General features: G+C 31.9%; 1 protein-coding gene across 14 annotated transcripts in view; it reads right to left on the bottom strand.

The window, feature by feature from the left end:
* The window catches only part of PDZ-GEF (PDZ domain-containing guanine nucleotide exchange factor), a 621,085-nt gene that overhangs the window by 154,634 nt on the left and 450,117 nt on the right, over positions 1-16,334 (bottom strand). The window contains exon 2 of one of the 14 annotated variants that reach the window (XM_014418013.3): positions 818-1,114. The exons of the other annotated variants lie outside the window; for them this stretch is intronic. Coding sequence (XP_014273499.1) covers positions 818-984 — 167 coding nt within the window. The 5' untranslated portion in view covers positions 985-1,114. The remainder of the gene's footprint in view (positions 1-817; positions 1,115-16,334) is intronic. 14 annotated transcript variants of the gene reach the window in all.

The following is a 16,334-nucleotide window of genomic DNA, read 5'->3' as shown; positions in this document are numbered from 1 at the left end:
AATCTTGTAGGTTTACAACCTCCCTCATTCCTGTCAATGTAACAATCTTGTAGGTTTGCAATCTCGCTCATTCTTGACAATATGACAAACTTGTGGGTTTGCTACCTCCCTCATTCCTACCAATACAACAATCTAGTAGGTTTGCCACCTCCCTCATTCCTACCAATTCAACAATCTAGTAGGTTTGTCACCTCATTCATACCTATCAATGTGACAATCTTGTAGGTTTGCCACCCCCCTCATTCCTACCAATACAACAATCTAGTAGGTTTGCCATCACCCTCATTCCTACCAATACAACAATATAGTAGGTTTGCTACCCCCCTCAATACAACAATCTAGTAGGTTTGCCATCACCCTCATTCCTACCAATACAACAATATAGTAGGTTTGCTACCCCCCTCATTCCTACCAATACAAGAATCTAGTAGGTTTGCCACCTCCCTCATTCCTACCAATACAACAATCTAGTAGGTTTGCCACCTTCCTCATTTCTACCAATTTAACAACGTTGTAGATTTGTCACAACCCTCAATCCTGCTATTTGCTAACTGAAGTGGTCTACTTTATCATCTCCAACTATAAAGCACAACTTTCAACAATTTTTATTTATGTTTGTTATTATCCGTAAGAGAAGGCGCTGAAGCTTCTAGTCTCGTTTTATTTCATATTATCACTTTATCCACTTCGTAGATTAGTAAATATATGAAGTTAAATGAAGTGTGGGATATTTATCGCCGTGACCTGCGCAGTCAATATCTAAGATTTCCTGTAACAGAGGGTGTTAGCAATATGAACAACGTACATTACTACTTACCATACTGAGAACCTGCGCCTGGGGAAGGCGAGGGGCGGGGGCAGCTGTTGGCCCCCCTCAGCCCGCAGCTCTAGGAGGCGAGGATTGGGGGGGCTTCGGTCGGGGGGGCTCCGCTCCGCGCGGCTCCGCAGGCTGTTCCATCGGCGCAGGCGCACTTCTCGCTCCATCACATCTCCTGCGTCATGACACCACAGCTATCTCAGGGATCTCTCCAGTGTTTCAGATTCACTTTCGTACCACACACATACTTTTCGGCAACCGTATACCGCAAAACGGAGTAACGACCAAATTGAGACCCTAGATCATGATTACCATACTGCTTTGAGAATAACAAATTTTCAAGGATTGATGGTAGGAATCAAGATTAACCCAAGAAATATATAAAAAAAAACTACTTTATGAATGCCAAGATTCTGGCCCACATTATACGCTTTGCTTAGGGATAGAAAGACATCATAGGTCAATTGAAAATGAGAATACTAATGGTAGAATAGAAAAGAAATAAATTACTTTTATTTTAAAGGAGGTGGTGAGGGCTGTGACGAGGGGAAGGGTGGTCCTAAAAAACAAAAATAGATATAAACTATTTATAGATTCCTGAAGATTCGACCCACCTATGCCTTCATCATAACTGTCGTCATAGGTGGAGGTGTAAACAACAGACAAAGGGACTTTGTAAATGAGAGCTCGATTCGAGTTTGATTATTGTCAGAAAATGACAATTGAGTACATTTGTTCATTGTTTACACCTCTATCTACGATAACAGCCATGATGGAAACTTACATTGTGGCTCGAAACATCAGCAATAAATAAATAGTTTCAAACTATTTTTGTTTTTATTGACCACATCACTGACCACTCAATGATCTGTATTTAATAAAAAATCAACTTTATTTTAATTATGTTTTCCGATGCTTTTTTTCATTTTGTAGCTCGTGAGATAACCTAAATTCTAATTTGAAACGTCGGCATTTATTAAGTAGTTTCTTTATTTATTTTTCTAATTATTTCAATTCCATCCTCAACAAATTCTTAATATAAATATAAAATAAATCTTTAATTATATTATTTCAATTTCTTGAGTCAGGTAATTATTTATTTAATAAATCAAAACTTTTTATTTCAACAGTCCAACGTTTCGTTCATTTCAGCCATCCTCAAGGATATCTTCAATTATAAATTCTTCCTCATATTAAAATTTAAAATTTCTTTTGCAGGCTATTCTGCCCTGGTCATTCATTAATTATAAATTAAAAACCTATTTTTTTTATTTATTTAAAATCATAAATATCTAAATCTTCTTATTTTAAAAATTATCCACCAAATCACTACCATATACAATGGTAAATGACCAAATAAATGGTTTGTGTATGTGGTAGTGATTTGGTGGATAATTTTTAAAATAAGAAGATTTAGATATTTATGATTTTAAATAAAAAAACTAGGTTTTTAACTTATAATTAATGAATGACCTGGGCAGAATAGCCTGCAAAAGAAATTTTAAATTTTAGTGTGAAGAAGAATTTATAATTGAAGATGTCCTTGAGCATGGTTGAAATGGCCTAAACGTTGGACTGTTGAAATAAAAAGTGTTGAGACTAAAAAGGATACAAGTTATGATTTATTTAATAAATAAAATAAATCTTCAAAAATATTCTTATTAAACATTTAATAGCAAAGACATTAACACAATTCTTTGGTATCGGAGCACATTAAGAACGCCATACATAGGTAGGAAGGAATAAACAATTTTATTCATATATAAATCGATAATATTAACATAAAGTGATATGTACCAGTATAATCGAATTATAAACCAAATCTCTTTGAAATTTAATATTAATATTAAAACAAATTGTCTATTATTAATCAATAAGATAATTATCAGTTATGAACCAAATTAAATAAGACAGATATTAAGTCAAATATAGAAAGTGATAAGATGCTTTAGATAAAATTAAACAGGACCGTGTTAAGAGGTAGAGCAACCTCAAATCCTAGCACCATCGGCCCCTAACATGTAGGTAGAGATGGGATATCAATATCGATATTTTGTCTCCGATATTCGATATTTCGATGTTTTGTAACAGAAAATATAGGAATATCGATATTTTCCTCAAATATATCGTTGTTTTTTTTAATTTCTATCTAAATTTTGAAAAAAAAGTACGTACATTAAATAGCTGAAAAAACAAACAAATCATAGGTAATTTGCTATCTAAAATTAATCACACACCTCAAAACGTGAAATCTGTAAATTATTTTTGACAGAATAAAAAAAAATCAATAACCTAGAAAAATAAGCAGCCAATAATATTGAATACAAATATCGAAATACCAGATATACAAAGATGACTATATTTTAAGTAAACATTACCAATAATTTTGAAATTCATTATTAAAAAAAAGAAAAAAATTAAAATATCTTATTTTAATAATTTCCTAAAGTTTTTCACTATTGAAATATCGATTTTTTCTTTTATTATCTTATTAACCAAAGTTTGATATAAATATCAAACAGACATATTAGAATGTTTTGATGTTGAGAATGTCGATTTATTAATTATATATTATTTTTTAATGTCCATAATGTATAATGGATATTATTAGACTATTTAATTCTTTTCACCATTTTTTTTAACGACTTATTAAACTAACATATCCAATTATATTTCAGTTAATGTTGGGTGGCTGTTCTAATATTACGATCTTTTAAATAAATATTACAAACAATTCCAATATTCATTATCGATATCGAAATAAAATTAAAATAATTTATTTTTAAAATTCTCTAAAATATCAAAGTTTTTCAGTAATTAAACATTTTTATTTTCTTTTATTATTCCTGCCAAAGTTCGATTAATATATCGAACAGAAATAATAAACTGTTTTGATATTGAGAATGAAGATTTGAATTAGATATTATTTGTTTATGTGCATAATGTAAATTGGAGATTACTGGACTTTTTTTGAAAAACGCTGTTAACAATTTTTTATTTCTTATTCAACTAACATATTCAACCTATATTTCAGTTAATGTTAGGAGGCCGGTGTTCTAATATTTGATATTTTTACGTTTGGGTTATCATGAATTTTTTTATGTATTTTGATTGGGTATGATATGAAATAGATCTTCCAATGATTTGCTATATTGTTATTTCATAATTAATGTTTCATTAATTTGTTAGATTTCCGATATTTAAATATCGATATTTTAGTGCCAATATACTATCGATGTCGATATAGCTTACCATTATTGATACTGATATTATACTTCTAATATCCCATTCCTACTAAACGGACCAATGGGTTAGAAACACATGTAGTTAAATAGAAATTTATAAGTTATTTGTATTATTACTGTTGTTTTTCAGTCTTAAATGGTTAAATCCCCTCACCAGTGAGGTGCAATAGCCACTAATGTAATGATCAAGTCCTTCGCCTTCCATCATTGTGACCTAATCAACCAACTACTCTCTCATTAGCTCCAGCCACTCCAGTAAGCAGGAAACCTCCAGGATTTGGTTACTGATTGATTCATCAGTCAGAAGCCATTACGATATTAACTTCTTAACAGTTTGTAAGGAAGCATTAAAACTGTTGAGATTCGGTTATGTAATTTATGAGAAGGCGGTTGTATCACTGAACAATAGTTAATTACAAATTAGTAACACGAAAATTGAATCGTAACAGTAAAGAATGGATTTAGAACTATTCAGCCGTTTTAAAAAACAGGGAATAAAAACCAATCCAACAATATTGTTTGGAATATAAAATAAACATGAATAACATACATAGCATAATAATTCATAATATGTTATTTATAATATTTTATTTTTTATTAGTATAATAATTTATAATAGTTATTTTTAATATTGTGCTAATGAAAAATAGTACGAAGAAGGTATAAATTGAAATAAATAGCTAAAATAGAAATTAATTTTTCTTTCGGAGCACTATATCTTTAAAACGATAACACTAGGAAACCTAAGAGAACAAAAACTACTACTCCTACGAGGATAACCGTTATTAACTACTTTATAATACGTGTAACTAGCTTTAATCAGTGTTGGCAGGCATCTGTAAGTCTTATGGTTTCTAAGATATATTTTTTCATAAATCAAAATTTGCTAATTTATTTTGTCGAATATCATAAAACCTATTACTCCTACGAAGATAAACGTCATGAACTACTTCATAGTACATTAAACTAGCTTTAACTTGAATGTTAATAGACAGTTGTACGTCGAATGGTTTTTATGAGACATAGATTTCTCAAAATAAATTTACTAACTACTGATTTTTCAGTGTATTTTTTATAAAATGTTTCTTTTTAAAAGCTATATCTCGGGAACTATTAAACGTAAATATCTCTACTAAAGCTTATATTTTAGAAAATTTACTCTCCTTTAAATGACATTCTCTTAGGTTTTCTAATGTTGTTAAGTTTTAAAGATATACGGCTCTGAATGAAAAATTAAATTTTTTTTTAAGTTTGGAAGTAGCGCCATTTTTTATTCCTCCAACCTATAATAGGCAGATTCATCAATTTTGACTAGTCTTATACATAAACAAAATAAACTCATAGAATGTTAATTTCTAGTTGTTCACATAAAATGTTGAAAAAATATATATCTCTAAACCAAAAGACACACATATGTCTACCAACACTCAAAATAAAGGAAATATAACTTACTATAAAGTAGTTTATGACATTTATCTTTGTAAGGGTAGTAGTTTTTTTGATATTCACATATGAATATAAATTTGACAAATGAAAATTTGTCCGAACAACTATAAATTAATTTATTTTAGCAAATTTCATGAAAACTACAACTCCAACGACAATAAACGTCATAAACTAATTCATAGCTCATTAAACTAGCTTAATTTGAGTGCTAATAGACATCTGTACGTCAAATGGTCAATTCTGTACAACATTTTTCTGAAATAATGCTTTTTAAAAAGTTATATCTCGAGAACTATTGAAATTAAATAGCTCTATTAAGGCTCATATTTTATAACTACTTTAAATGATGTTCTCTTAGATTTTCTATTGTTATTGGTAGTTAGAGATATAGAGCTCCGAATTAATTATTTTTAATGTTTTGAAAAAGCTGCCATTTTTTATTGCCCCTACCTATACTTGGCAGACTCATCGGTTTTGACTAGTAATTATACATAGTTTTCATTGAAGTAATCAAAAATTAGGTTGAAATAACTGACTTCTCTTCTCTTAGACTCTTGTACCAGGACATGAGACCTCCAATAGACAGCGCGGCCATATTGGGGAGGAGGTGGTAGGCGTTCGCACACCCAGCTCTCACCCACACTCCATGGAACGGAAATCTGGATAAGGATTTCAACTGAAGCTATCATTCCAATATTGGATTGAATTTTTCTACGAATCTGGAAGTGAACTTATTACAGAAATGTTAGTAATACACAATAATGAGGACCAAGCCCAGAGTTTGGCAAAAATTAGCTATAGCAAAAATAAACTACTAGCTAAAGTTGCTATGGATACGACCCTTATTCATGAATGAACCATTGAGAAATAAATATCGTATCCATGGCAATTTTAGCTAGTAGTTTCAACTATTACTAATTTCCAACTCTGCCCAGCCCCTAGCTCACACAGACCTTATTGGTATTTTCTGAAGTTTTACTACTAAGTAATATACTTCATTGGGCTAGAAGATAGATTATAAGTGGAGTGGACTCATACTGAACTAACGTTACCCTTAAAATTATTACGTGGAAGAATGGTGCAAAAACTGGAGGATTAAAATAAATTCCAATAAATCCCATCAAATCACATTTACCCTTCGTCGTAAATTTTCGTCTTGCCCCACAGTATCTTTTATACCCCACTTATTCCTGTTGAACAGATCCGTTACTTAGGACTAAATCTGACAAACGACTGAAATGGAATCCTCATACAAGACTGAAAAGACAGGAAACTGCTCGTCGATTCCGACTATTACAACATTTACTAAACAAACGGTCCAAACTTCCAATCCATTACAAAAGACTGATCTACATGACTGTAATAAGGCCTATCTGGACATACGGAGTTGAGCTTTGGGGCTCCACTAAACCATCGAATTCCTTCCGAATCCAATCCTTACAGTTCAAAATCCTTAATGCTCCTTACTTTGTCGCAAAAATCAAATCATCCATTATAACCTCAATGTCCCATATGTTGCCGATTTGGTCAGAACAAGATACCAATCTTGATAAACTTCTCAACCACCAAAACCAACTCGTTTCTAACCTGGCTTCTACCTAATAATCCTCCTAGGCGTCTGAAAAGAAGATGGCCTCGAGACCTTTTGTCGTGCAAGCTATCCGACATGAAGGAATAAAATATTACTGAAAATTATATAGCTCATAATACAAGTTACTATTTCTATACACATAAATATAGATAGATATACGGTATATAGAAATGAACTATAAGGACGATACGTTCTAATAGGTTGAATGGGAGTTTATAGAGGTTGAGGTTAGCAAGGGATTTTTAACCGTCGAGTGAGTCCTCATTCAAGCGAGCCCCAACGACTTGCACTTTCACTCATCCTCTCCACCTCTTAATAAACATAAATATAATTTATAATAATAATAGATAAATAATAAATATAAATATATTTCAAAAATATTACGAATTAATAAAATATAATTAAGAAGAATTACTTAATGAGTGCGCCTAAAAATCATCAAATAAATAAAAATATTAATCACTATCAGACCCAGCAATGCTTGGCTACTGCTATATTTAATGATGTATATACATTAATTAAACAATATTTAAACTTTGATAACAATTAAAATATAGATAAAGTGATAAGGCGGTAACTATAGTAACATAAATGATAACATATTCACTATATAATCGCAAATACTGGTCAAATTAAATTGATTTCTTTCTTATTCTTTTATTCAATTAGATTATATACATTGTAATGTATATAATATTTAAAATCTAAATATCTTTTATATAATACAGTTAAGTCTCATTTATACGAAACTCACTTATAGGAAACATTCAGTTATGCGAAGAATTTCTCAATCCCCTGCAAAAACCCCTCAATTATGTGTATGTAATTAACCATTTATACGAAACTTAGTTATAAGAAGGAAAGTTTGGACCCTCTTTATGGACATATTAGTAAATTTAATTCAGTTCTATGATTTTTTTTTTTCTTCCGTGGCAGGACAAAGGACGAAAAATACCGTGAAAAACGAAACAGTAAACATCTTTTTCTGCAAATAATATCCGGTCCCAATGACTCTTTATGTTTATATTCTACTCTGTAATGTATAATAATAAGCTCGGACTATTCCGATTCAGATGACGAAGATCCTTTGCCTCTTCCATTTTTGCAGAAGCTAAAACGTTTTATATAAGCTAAAGAAATTAGCGAGAAGGAATTTAACACCTTAACAGAAAGCGAAGAAATGATGTATTCAGCCAAAAGCAACATGAAACAAACAGACATAACACCATTTTTTGTAAAAAATTGAAAAAATTCGGATTAAAGATAAATTAAATTTGTAATTTAAAAATAAACAATAAATATTTTTTTTTAACTTTACTTTATTTTTCTTTCAACTGCATACAACATACGTATATGTACCTACTAATTACGAAAAAACATTCTCAAAAATATACATACATAATATGTATAGCGGAATTCACTTACACGAAATATTCACTTATACGAAGAATTTTTGGTACCCCCTCATTTTCGTATAACCGAGACTTCACTGTAATCCTAATTATGCTTCAATATTAGTACTGTGAAGACTCGATTCAGTCTTTTAACTTTTTCAATCAGGATCAGCCCTGACGAAGCTTCTTTAAGTGGGGCGAAACCTTGATTAACATTAAATAGTTCTGATTGGAGAAGTTTGTCGGGGGGTGCGGTAAGCAAAGAACAACATAAATAAACAAAACCATATTTATTTATTTTATGCCCACGTTTCGTCCTGAGTTTCAGGTCTTCATCAGGGGTTGTGGCGTAGAAGGCAGGTTTGTAACTGAAACGTCGGCATAAAATAAATAAATATGGTTTTGTTTATTTATGTTGTTCTTTGCAGACCGCACTCCCCCGACAAACTTCTCCAATCATTAATCTACGGTCAACTATCTACACCTCATAAACAATTAATAATTGAACCAATAAAAATAACAATTTACTTCATTTATCTTTTCAAAAATGAAATTTCGTGATTAAAGCAGTTAAATAAAATTTCGGTCAAGAATTATGGATATAATTTTGATTCTGGAAACAAAAAAAAATCAGGTTAATACACGATGACATAACTTAATACTTCCCAATTCTTTTTCCTTTTTGGAAATGATTGTAAATCTAGGACGGTGAAAGCAAAAACGTATACAATTTCTAACTAGGTCAACATGTTATAATAATTTCGAACAAAAAACAGCCATTTCGCTGCAGAGCGGGCAGTGGTTTTCTTCTTTAGCAATCTCAGCGTTAGAACCTCTGTGCCAACTACCGTTAGGCACTTCAGGGCAACAGTCTACCGAGCATATCCTTCCTACCTATAGCCAATAGAAAAAAAAAATAATAAGGAAAAAATATTGCGAGTTGAGGTTGCGAGGATTGCCAAAGTTTCGGCCAGAATTTCTAGCCTTCATCAGGGCCAAGAACAAAAAACAAGATAATGAATAAAACGATATATAAACTTATTATAAAATAAGAATACATAGGCAACAATAATACATGGGGCACCTAAAAGATATAAATTACCCACATACTCAACAATATTTACAGCTGAACTTCAGGTGATTTCAACAGCACTTCACTTATCCATAGAAAGTAAATACTCAAACATACTCATTTGTACAGATTCAATGTCTGCACTCCAGAGTCTATCAAACTTCAGTCAAAGCGAACCTACGATAGACATAATTCGCAGCTATATAGACATGCTAAAACATCTTTAAAAAAGTGTACACTTTCTCTGGACTCCAGGGCACTCAGGAATACCTGGAAATGAGGCAGCGGATAAAGAGGCTGCTAAAATGAACATTCCACCACTACAAATTTACGAGCCGAAAGATATAAAGGCATTTTAAAGGAACAGAATCCGAAAAAGTTGGGATTCAATGTGTGCAGACATACCACTCACCAATAAACTAAGAAATATTTAAAAAAACACAAAAAAGTGGACAAGTGCCATAAGGGGAAACAGAAGAGAAGAAGTGGTTGTTGCAAGAGTGAGAATAGGACATTGCAAATTAACACAACTCCACTTAATCACAAAAGAGGACCAACCTATATGCCAAACCTGTCAGTCCCCATTATCGATAAAGCATATAATTGAAGAATGCTCATCATTTCGTCAAGCCTTCGAAAATAATAAAATTCCTCGTACAAGAGAATTGGTCCTTAAAGACTCAGAAAAATCAATAGACAAAATATTAACATTTCTGAAAGAAACTCAACTTTATACTAAAATATAATCCACCAATATCGGCCATTGTAAAAAAGAAATAGTCTACATTCAACTGTCAAATGTCAAAGACAAGAAGATAAATAAAGTAAAAAGGGTGTAATAACCTAGATGTTGATCGCCCTGAATAAAAATCTAATCTAAAATAACTAACTTTATGGATTCATAAACAGAGTTGACAAGCATAAATAGTTTTAGAATTATAAGAACAAAACGCTGTATGAGAGGAGTAATATTAAAATTAAGCAAGAGGAAAGAACATATTATAATATACATATGAAAATTTAGTGAGAAAATATAGGCAAAAATGGAAACTATTAAAAATAAAGTAATGAGAGAATTGTGAAATAAAACGTATATAAAGATAATTAAATACGCCAGTAAAATGACAGGATTAAAGAAATATAATATAAAATTATATAATGCAAAGGAAAAAAAAAATATGAATATATTAATTTAATAATAATTATTTAAATAAATGTAATCTAAAGAAAAAGATAAAGAAAATATACATAATTAATGAAATATATAAGTAAAATGCTGGAATAAAGAAAAAGTATAAAAAGTTAATGAATGGAATATGGTCCGGGTGCGGTAAAAAAAAAACTCAAATAGTAAATAATTATACTATTTTATTGAGCCAACGTTTCGCCCCACGTTGCAGGGCTTTGTCTGACTGTCTTTGACTGCCGTCAAAACAGCCTTGACGAAGCCCTGCAACGTAGGGCGAAACGTTGGCTCAATAAAATAGTATAATTATCTACTATTTGAGTTTTTTTTTACCGCACCCAGACCATATTCCATTCATCTATACACACGGTCAATCAATAATCTTCCAGTATATAAAGTTAAGTAAGAAGAAAAAGTATAATACTTTGTAATTGTAATATTTTGTTTCCTTATTCTAGTATTTTACTTACATATTTTATTAATTATAATTTTTTTTTTTATTAAACTATTTATGTATTCATAAAGTTAGTTATTTTCTAATTATTTTATATATCCTATTATTTATTAGTTATTATCTTGCTTTTTGCTCTTAGCCGTATAAATTTTTACTTATCTGTGTTATTCACTGAGCGAACCCCCAATTATCTTCTTTTCATGTATATTATTCACGTTAACTATCTTCTGATCATAATATCAAGTTTTGTTAACAAATGTTCATTACATATTGAAAATAAATATATGATTTAACAGATTGAAAATGAGGAATAAAGAAACTTATTCTAACTTTTAAAATTTAAGCTCTAGATAAAAAAATATGTTTGGAATGACGATTGGATAAAGGTTCAGATTTTATACATCCCGTATATAGCTGAGGGGAGGTGGGACTTCATCTCCTGTACTTAGGCTTAGAGGCTTTGGAAGTGCCTGATATTGAGATGGCACCAGAGGATCAAGCATAAAGCATAAAGCACCTCCAAAGCGTGAAGCTTATCTCCTATATTGAACCTTCTGCCGTTAAAATACGTGAGACCCTGCATCGATACAAAGGGTGGGAAAAACAAAAACAAATCAATATTACTACTAAAAACTTTATTAAAAGTTTTATAATCGGTTTTCGAAACTTCATCAATCATCAAAAAAAGGCTGAGGCCTATATTCATACCTGCATGCAAGTGTGGACTGCCGCACCAGTATTCGATTGTGTCGGGGATTTTTGCTAAGTGTTCAGGATTTTTTCGGGAAGGTTATGGCTAGACCGATTTTTTTGGTTAAAAAAAATAACAATATTGAGCATTTTTCGCGCGTTGCTCAATAAGTATACATTTTTTTCATGGTAATTAGATTACAGACTATAATTTTTTTTTTTAATTTATTTAATGTAATTTACAACTGTACAAAATAATACAATAGGTAAATATGTTGTGTGTTTCATATACACTTGAAAATCTTGGGAAGGAACCACCCATTGGTGGTACTTCAAACATTAATTTAAATTAGAAGGTCCCGTGCCCATCTTTTTGGAGGATTATCAGGGATTGTTAAGGATGAAAGACTAAGAATTAATGGGTTAGGATGGGTAAGGAGTTTGGAATGAAAAGACGCATATACGTTTTGGGTCCAATCTGCAACGAATGGGATGCTAAGGATTGGATGCGGGAAGAATTTGATGGCTTGGTGGAGCCCCAGAGTTCAATTCCATATGTCCAAATTGGTCTGATTATCGTAGTGTATAATAATTTTTTGTAGTGAATGGGATGTTTAGAGCGTTTGTCAAGTAAGTGTTGTAGCAATCGGAATCTACGAGCAGTTTCTTGTCGTTTCAGTCTTGTGTGTGGATTCCAAGTAAGTCTCTTTTTAAGATGGAGTCCTAAGTATCGAATCTGTTCAACAGGCGTTACACTAAAAAAAAAAATATGAGGATTTCAGTCAATAAAACTGGTTTTAGGAAAAAGCAAATCATATTAGTTTTGTCTGAAACGCTTAAATACATTTTTTCACATACATTTATTAGGATTTTTGTTTTATTCTGGTGACTATTGTTCATATAATCATTCATTACTCCTCTGCATTTTATCCAATTCCTACGTCAATACATCCGTTGGAAAGCTTAACAAGTTTTTTAACATTCATTAAAAAAATGTAGACTCAAAGCCTTTATAATAGTACAAGAGCCCAAGAGGAGAAAAAAGGCAGTTATTACACCCCAATTTTTGATTACTTTAATGAAAACTATGTATAATTACTAGTCAAAATTGATGATTCTGCCAAGTATAGTTAGGGGGAATAAAAAATGACGGCTGTTCAAAACCTTAAAATACATTAATTTTTGATTCGAAACTCTATATCTTTAAACCTACCAACAACACAAGAACTTTATATAGCTATTAGAGATTCTTCTCAAATAAATTTCATGACTAAGAAATGGATGATATTCAAGTTGAGATATAGCGAAGTTTCGGAAACAATTGTTGAGCAGGGAGGGCTGATGGTGACCTGCGACCTCCCTAACAAAGCAGAACGACCTTCTCAGAACTAAGAGACAAGGTACATCTTCCCTTCGTACAGAGTACATATCATAGTAAAAGGGCCAAGATGAAAAAAAGTCAGTTACACCCCAATTTTCGATTACTTTAATAGGAACTATCTATGAGTCTGACAAAGGAAGAGGGCTTTTTCAAAACGTTAAGAAATGTTAATTTTTCACTAAGAGGTCTATATCTTTTAAAACTATATAAAACACTAGAAAACATCATTTAAAATACAGTAAATTTACTAAAAATACGAGCCCTAATACAGCTGTTTACGCTGAATAGGTTCCAGGTTAGTATACAATAGTACAAGAGGCGGGAGAAAAAAAGGCAGTTATCTCACCCCAATTTTTGATTACTTTAATGAAAACTATGTATCATTACTAGTAAAAACTGATGAGTCTGCCAAGTGTAGGTAGGGGGAATAAAAAATGGTGGCTGTTTCAAAACCTTAAAAAAACATTGATTTTTCATTCGGAGTTTTATATCTTAAAAACTACCAACAGCACTAGAAATATTAAGAGAACATTATTTGAAGAAGAGTAAATTTGCTGAAATATTAGCCCTTAAAGAGCTACGTCCAATAGTTCTCGAGAAATAGCTTTTTCAAAAGCAAAATTTCTTACAAATCTACTGAAAGATTAGTAGTTAGTTAGTTTATTTTGAGAAATCTATATCTCAGGAACTATGTGACGTACAAATGTCTATTAGCACTCGAATTAAAGATAGTTTAATGGACTATAAAGAAGTTTATGACCTTTACCTTCGTAGGAATAGTAGTTTTCATGATATTTGCTAAAATAAACTGATTTTTAGTTGTTCGGACAATAAATTTGATTTATGAAAAACTTTATTTCAGAAATCATTGGACGTACTGAAGACTGCCAGCGCTCAAATTAAAGCTAGTTAAATTTGCTACAAAATAATTAATTATGTTTATCTTCGTAGGGATAGTAGTTTTTATGATATTCACATATGAATATAAATTGGTCCGAACAACTATAAATCAGTTTATTTATCAAATTTCATGTAAATTATTACTCCTACGAAGATAAACATCATAAACTACTTTATAGCTCATTAAACTAGCTTTAATTTGAGTGCTAATAGTCAAATGGTTTTTGAGATATAAATTTTTCAAAATAAATTTAATAACTACTGATCTTTTAGTACATCCCATACAACATTTTTATAAATGTTGCTTATTAAAAAGCTATATCTCGAAAACTATTTAACGTAAATAACTCTATTAGTGCTCATATTTTATGAAATTTACTCTTCTTTAAATGACGTTTTTTAGGTTTTCTTGTGTTGTTCCTACTTTTTAAGATATAGAGATCCGAATGAAAAAATAGTTTTTTTTATCGCTTTGAAACAGCCGCCATTTTTCATTCCCCTAACTATACTTGGCAGACTTGTCAATTTTGAATATTAATTATACTTCTCTTGGGCTCTTGTACTACAACCTTGAGATATCGATATCGAGAACTCCTAATAAGTTTCCTTTCAATAAGTCGTGTTCTCGCAGGGCCGCTCCCGCCCCACACAGCCGTCCAAACGGACTCTCTTTTGTGATACGATTCTCCTCGGCTGTGCCAAGACTGCAAGGGATGATCCGGGGTTAAAGACCCACATACTCCTGGAAGCGCATGTGTGACAGGGAGAACGGGGACGGAACTGCGCGGAGATGCGATCTGTTCCAGGGGAACAGGCCAGTTGGAAGCCTACGTTTTGCGCAACCGAGTTCTCTTTGCCTAGGGACCGCGGTTCCTCATTCCGCAACATGGCTGTGCTATCTAATGATATAGGAGTTGCGCCACAATTAGCAACTATAGCTATGGAATGTCATCCGCTATGTGATCGTTGCCACACCGGTAAAGCTATACTCTCGCAAGTTACATCGCATTTCTTAACATAAGGAGTTTGTTAACGCCTGAGCCATACATTTCGAATCATAAACAGGTCTAAGACTAAGTGGCTCTGCTCTCTGCCAAACCAAATCGTTGGAGAGCTGTTCTAAGTTGACAGTAGATTAATACGAAAGTAAGATAGTATTGAGTTCAAGCAAAGAAATAAACAGAAAATTATTTATTGGTACCGACAGTTCGAACTGGATTTCAGACCTTTATCAGAACTGAAAAAACGAGATAATAACCATAACTCAGAAGAACATAAAAATATTTTTTATTTTTAATTTATTTATTGATATTTACAACTGTACATAAATACATCGAGTAAATTTGAGGAAATCATAACGGTATGGTACAAGCATGTAGAGAAACTACCCCATTGGTAGCACTCTAAAAACACTTTTACAATATAAGGTCTCGAGGCCATCTTCTTTTCAGACACCTCGGAGGATTGTCCGAAATAAAAGAGGAAGCAAGATTAGAAACTAATGGGTTTGAGTGGTTAGTTTGTAATTGAAGGATTGATATCTGGTTCGGGCTAGATCGGTTACAAATGGAACATTAAGGTCTTTGTGAATGATTTTATTTGTGACAAAGTAGGGAGGATTGAGAATTTTACGAAGGATTTTGGATTGTAAGGATTGGATGCGAGAGGAATTCGAATGTTTAGTGGAGGCCCAAAGTTCAACGCCGTATGTCCAAATAGGCCTTATAATAGTCATGTAGATCAGTCTTTTGTAATGGATTGGCAATTTAGACCGTTTGCCCAGTAAGTGCTGTAATAGTCGGAATCGACGAGCAGTTTCCTGTCTCTCCAGTCTTGTATGAGGATTCCAGGTTAGTCGTTTGTCCAGATGTAATCTAAGGGAGCGGATCTGTTCAACAGGGCTAAGGGCAACATTATTTAAGTATACTGTAGAGCAGTCAGTAGGTTTAATAAAAATATAAACAAAAAAACTTGGAAATACACACAAAAATAACTTAAGTGCATAATATTTGATTGATAATAAAATAAGATGAAATATAATATTATAAAGGTAAGATCTAGGACTACATCTCGACAAACGACTGACATGGAATCCTCATACAAGACTAAAAAGACAAGAAACTGCTCGTAGATTCCGACTATTGCAACATTTACTAGA

The sequence above is a fragment of the Halyomorpha halys genome, unplaced genomic scaffold, assembly GCF_000696795.3.
Source record: "Halyomorpha halys isolate HHAL.00 unplaced genomic scaffold, Hhal_1.1 Scaffold175.1, whole genome shotgun sequence".
In the NCBI taxonomy this organism is placed as follows: Eukaryota; Metazoa; Arthropoda; class Insecta; order Hemiptera; family Pentatomidae; genus Halyomorpha; species Halyomorpha halys.
Note: the sequence above shows the minus strand (reverse complement) of the source record. Positions and strands in the feature narration are given on the sequence as shown.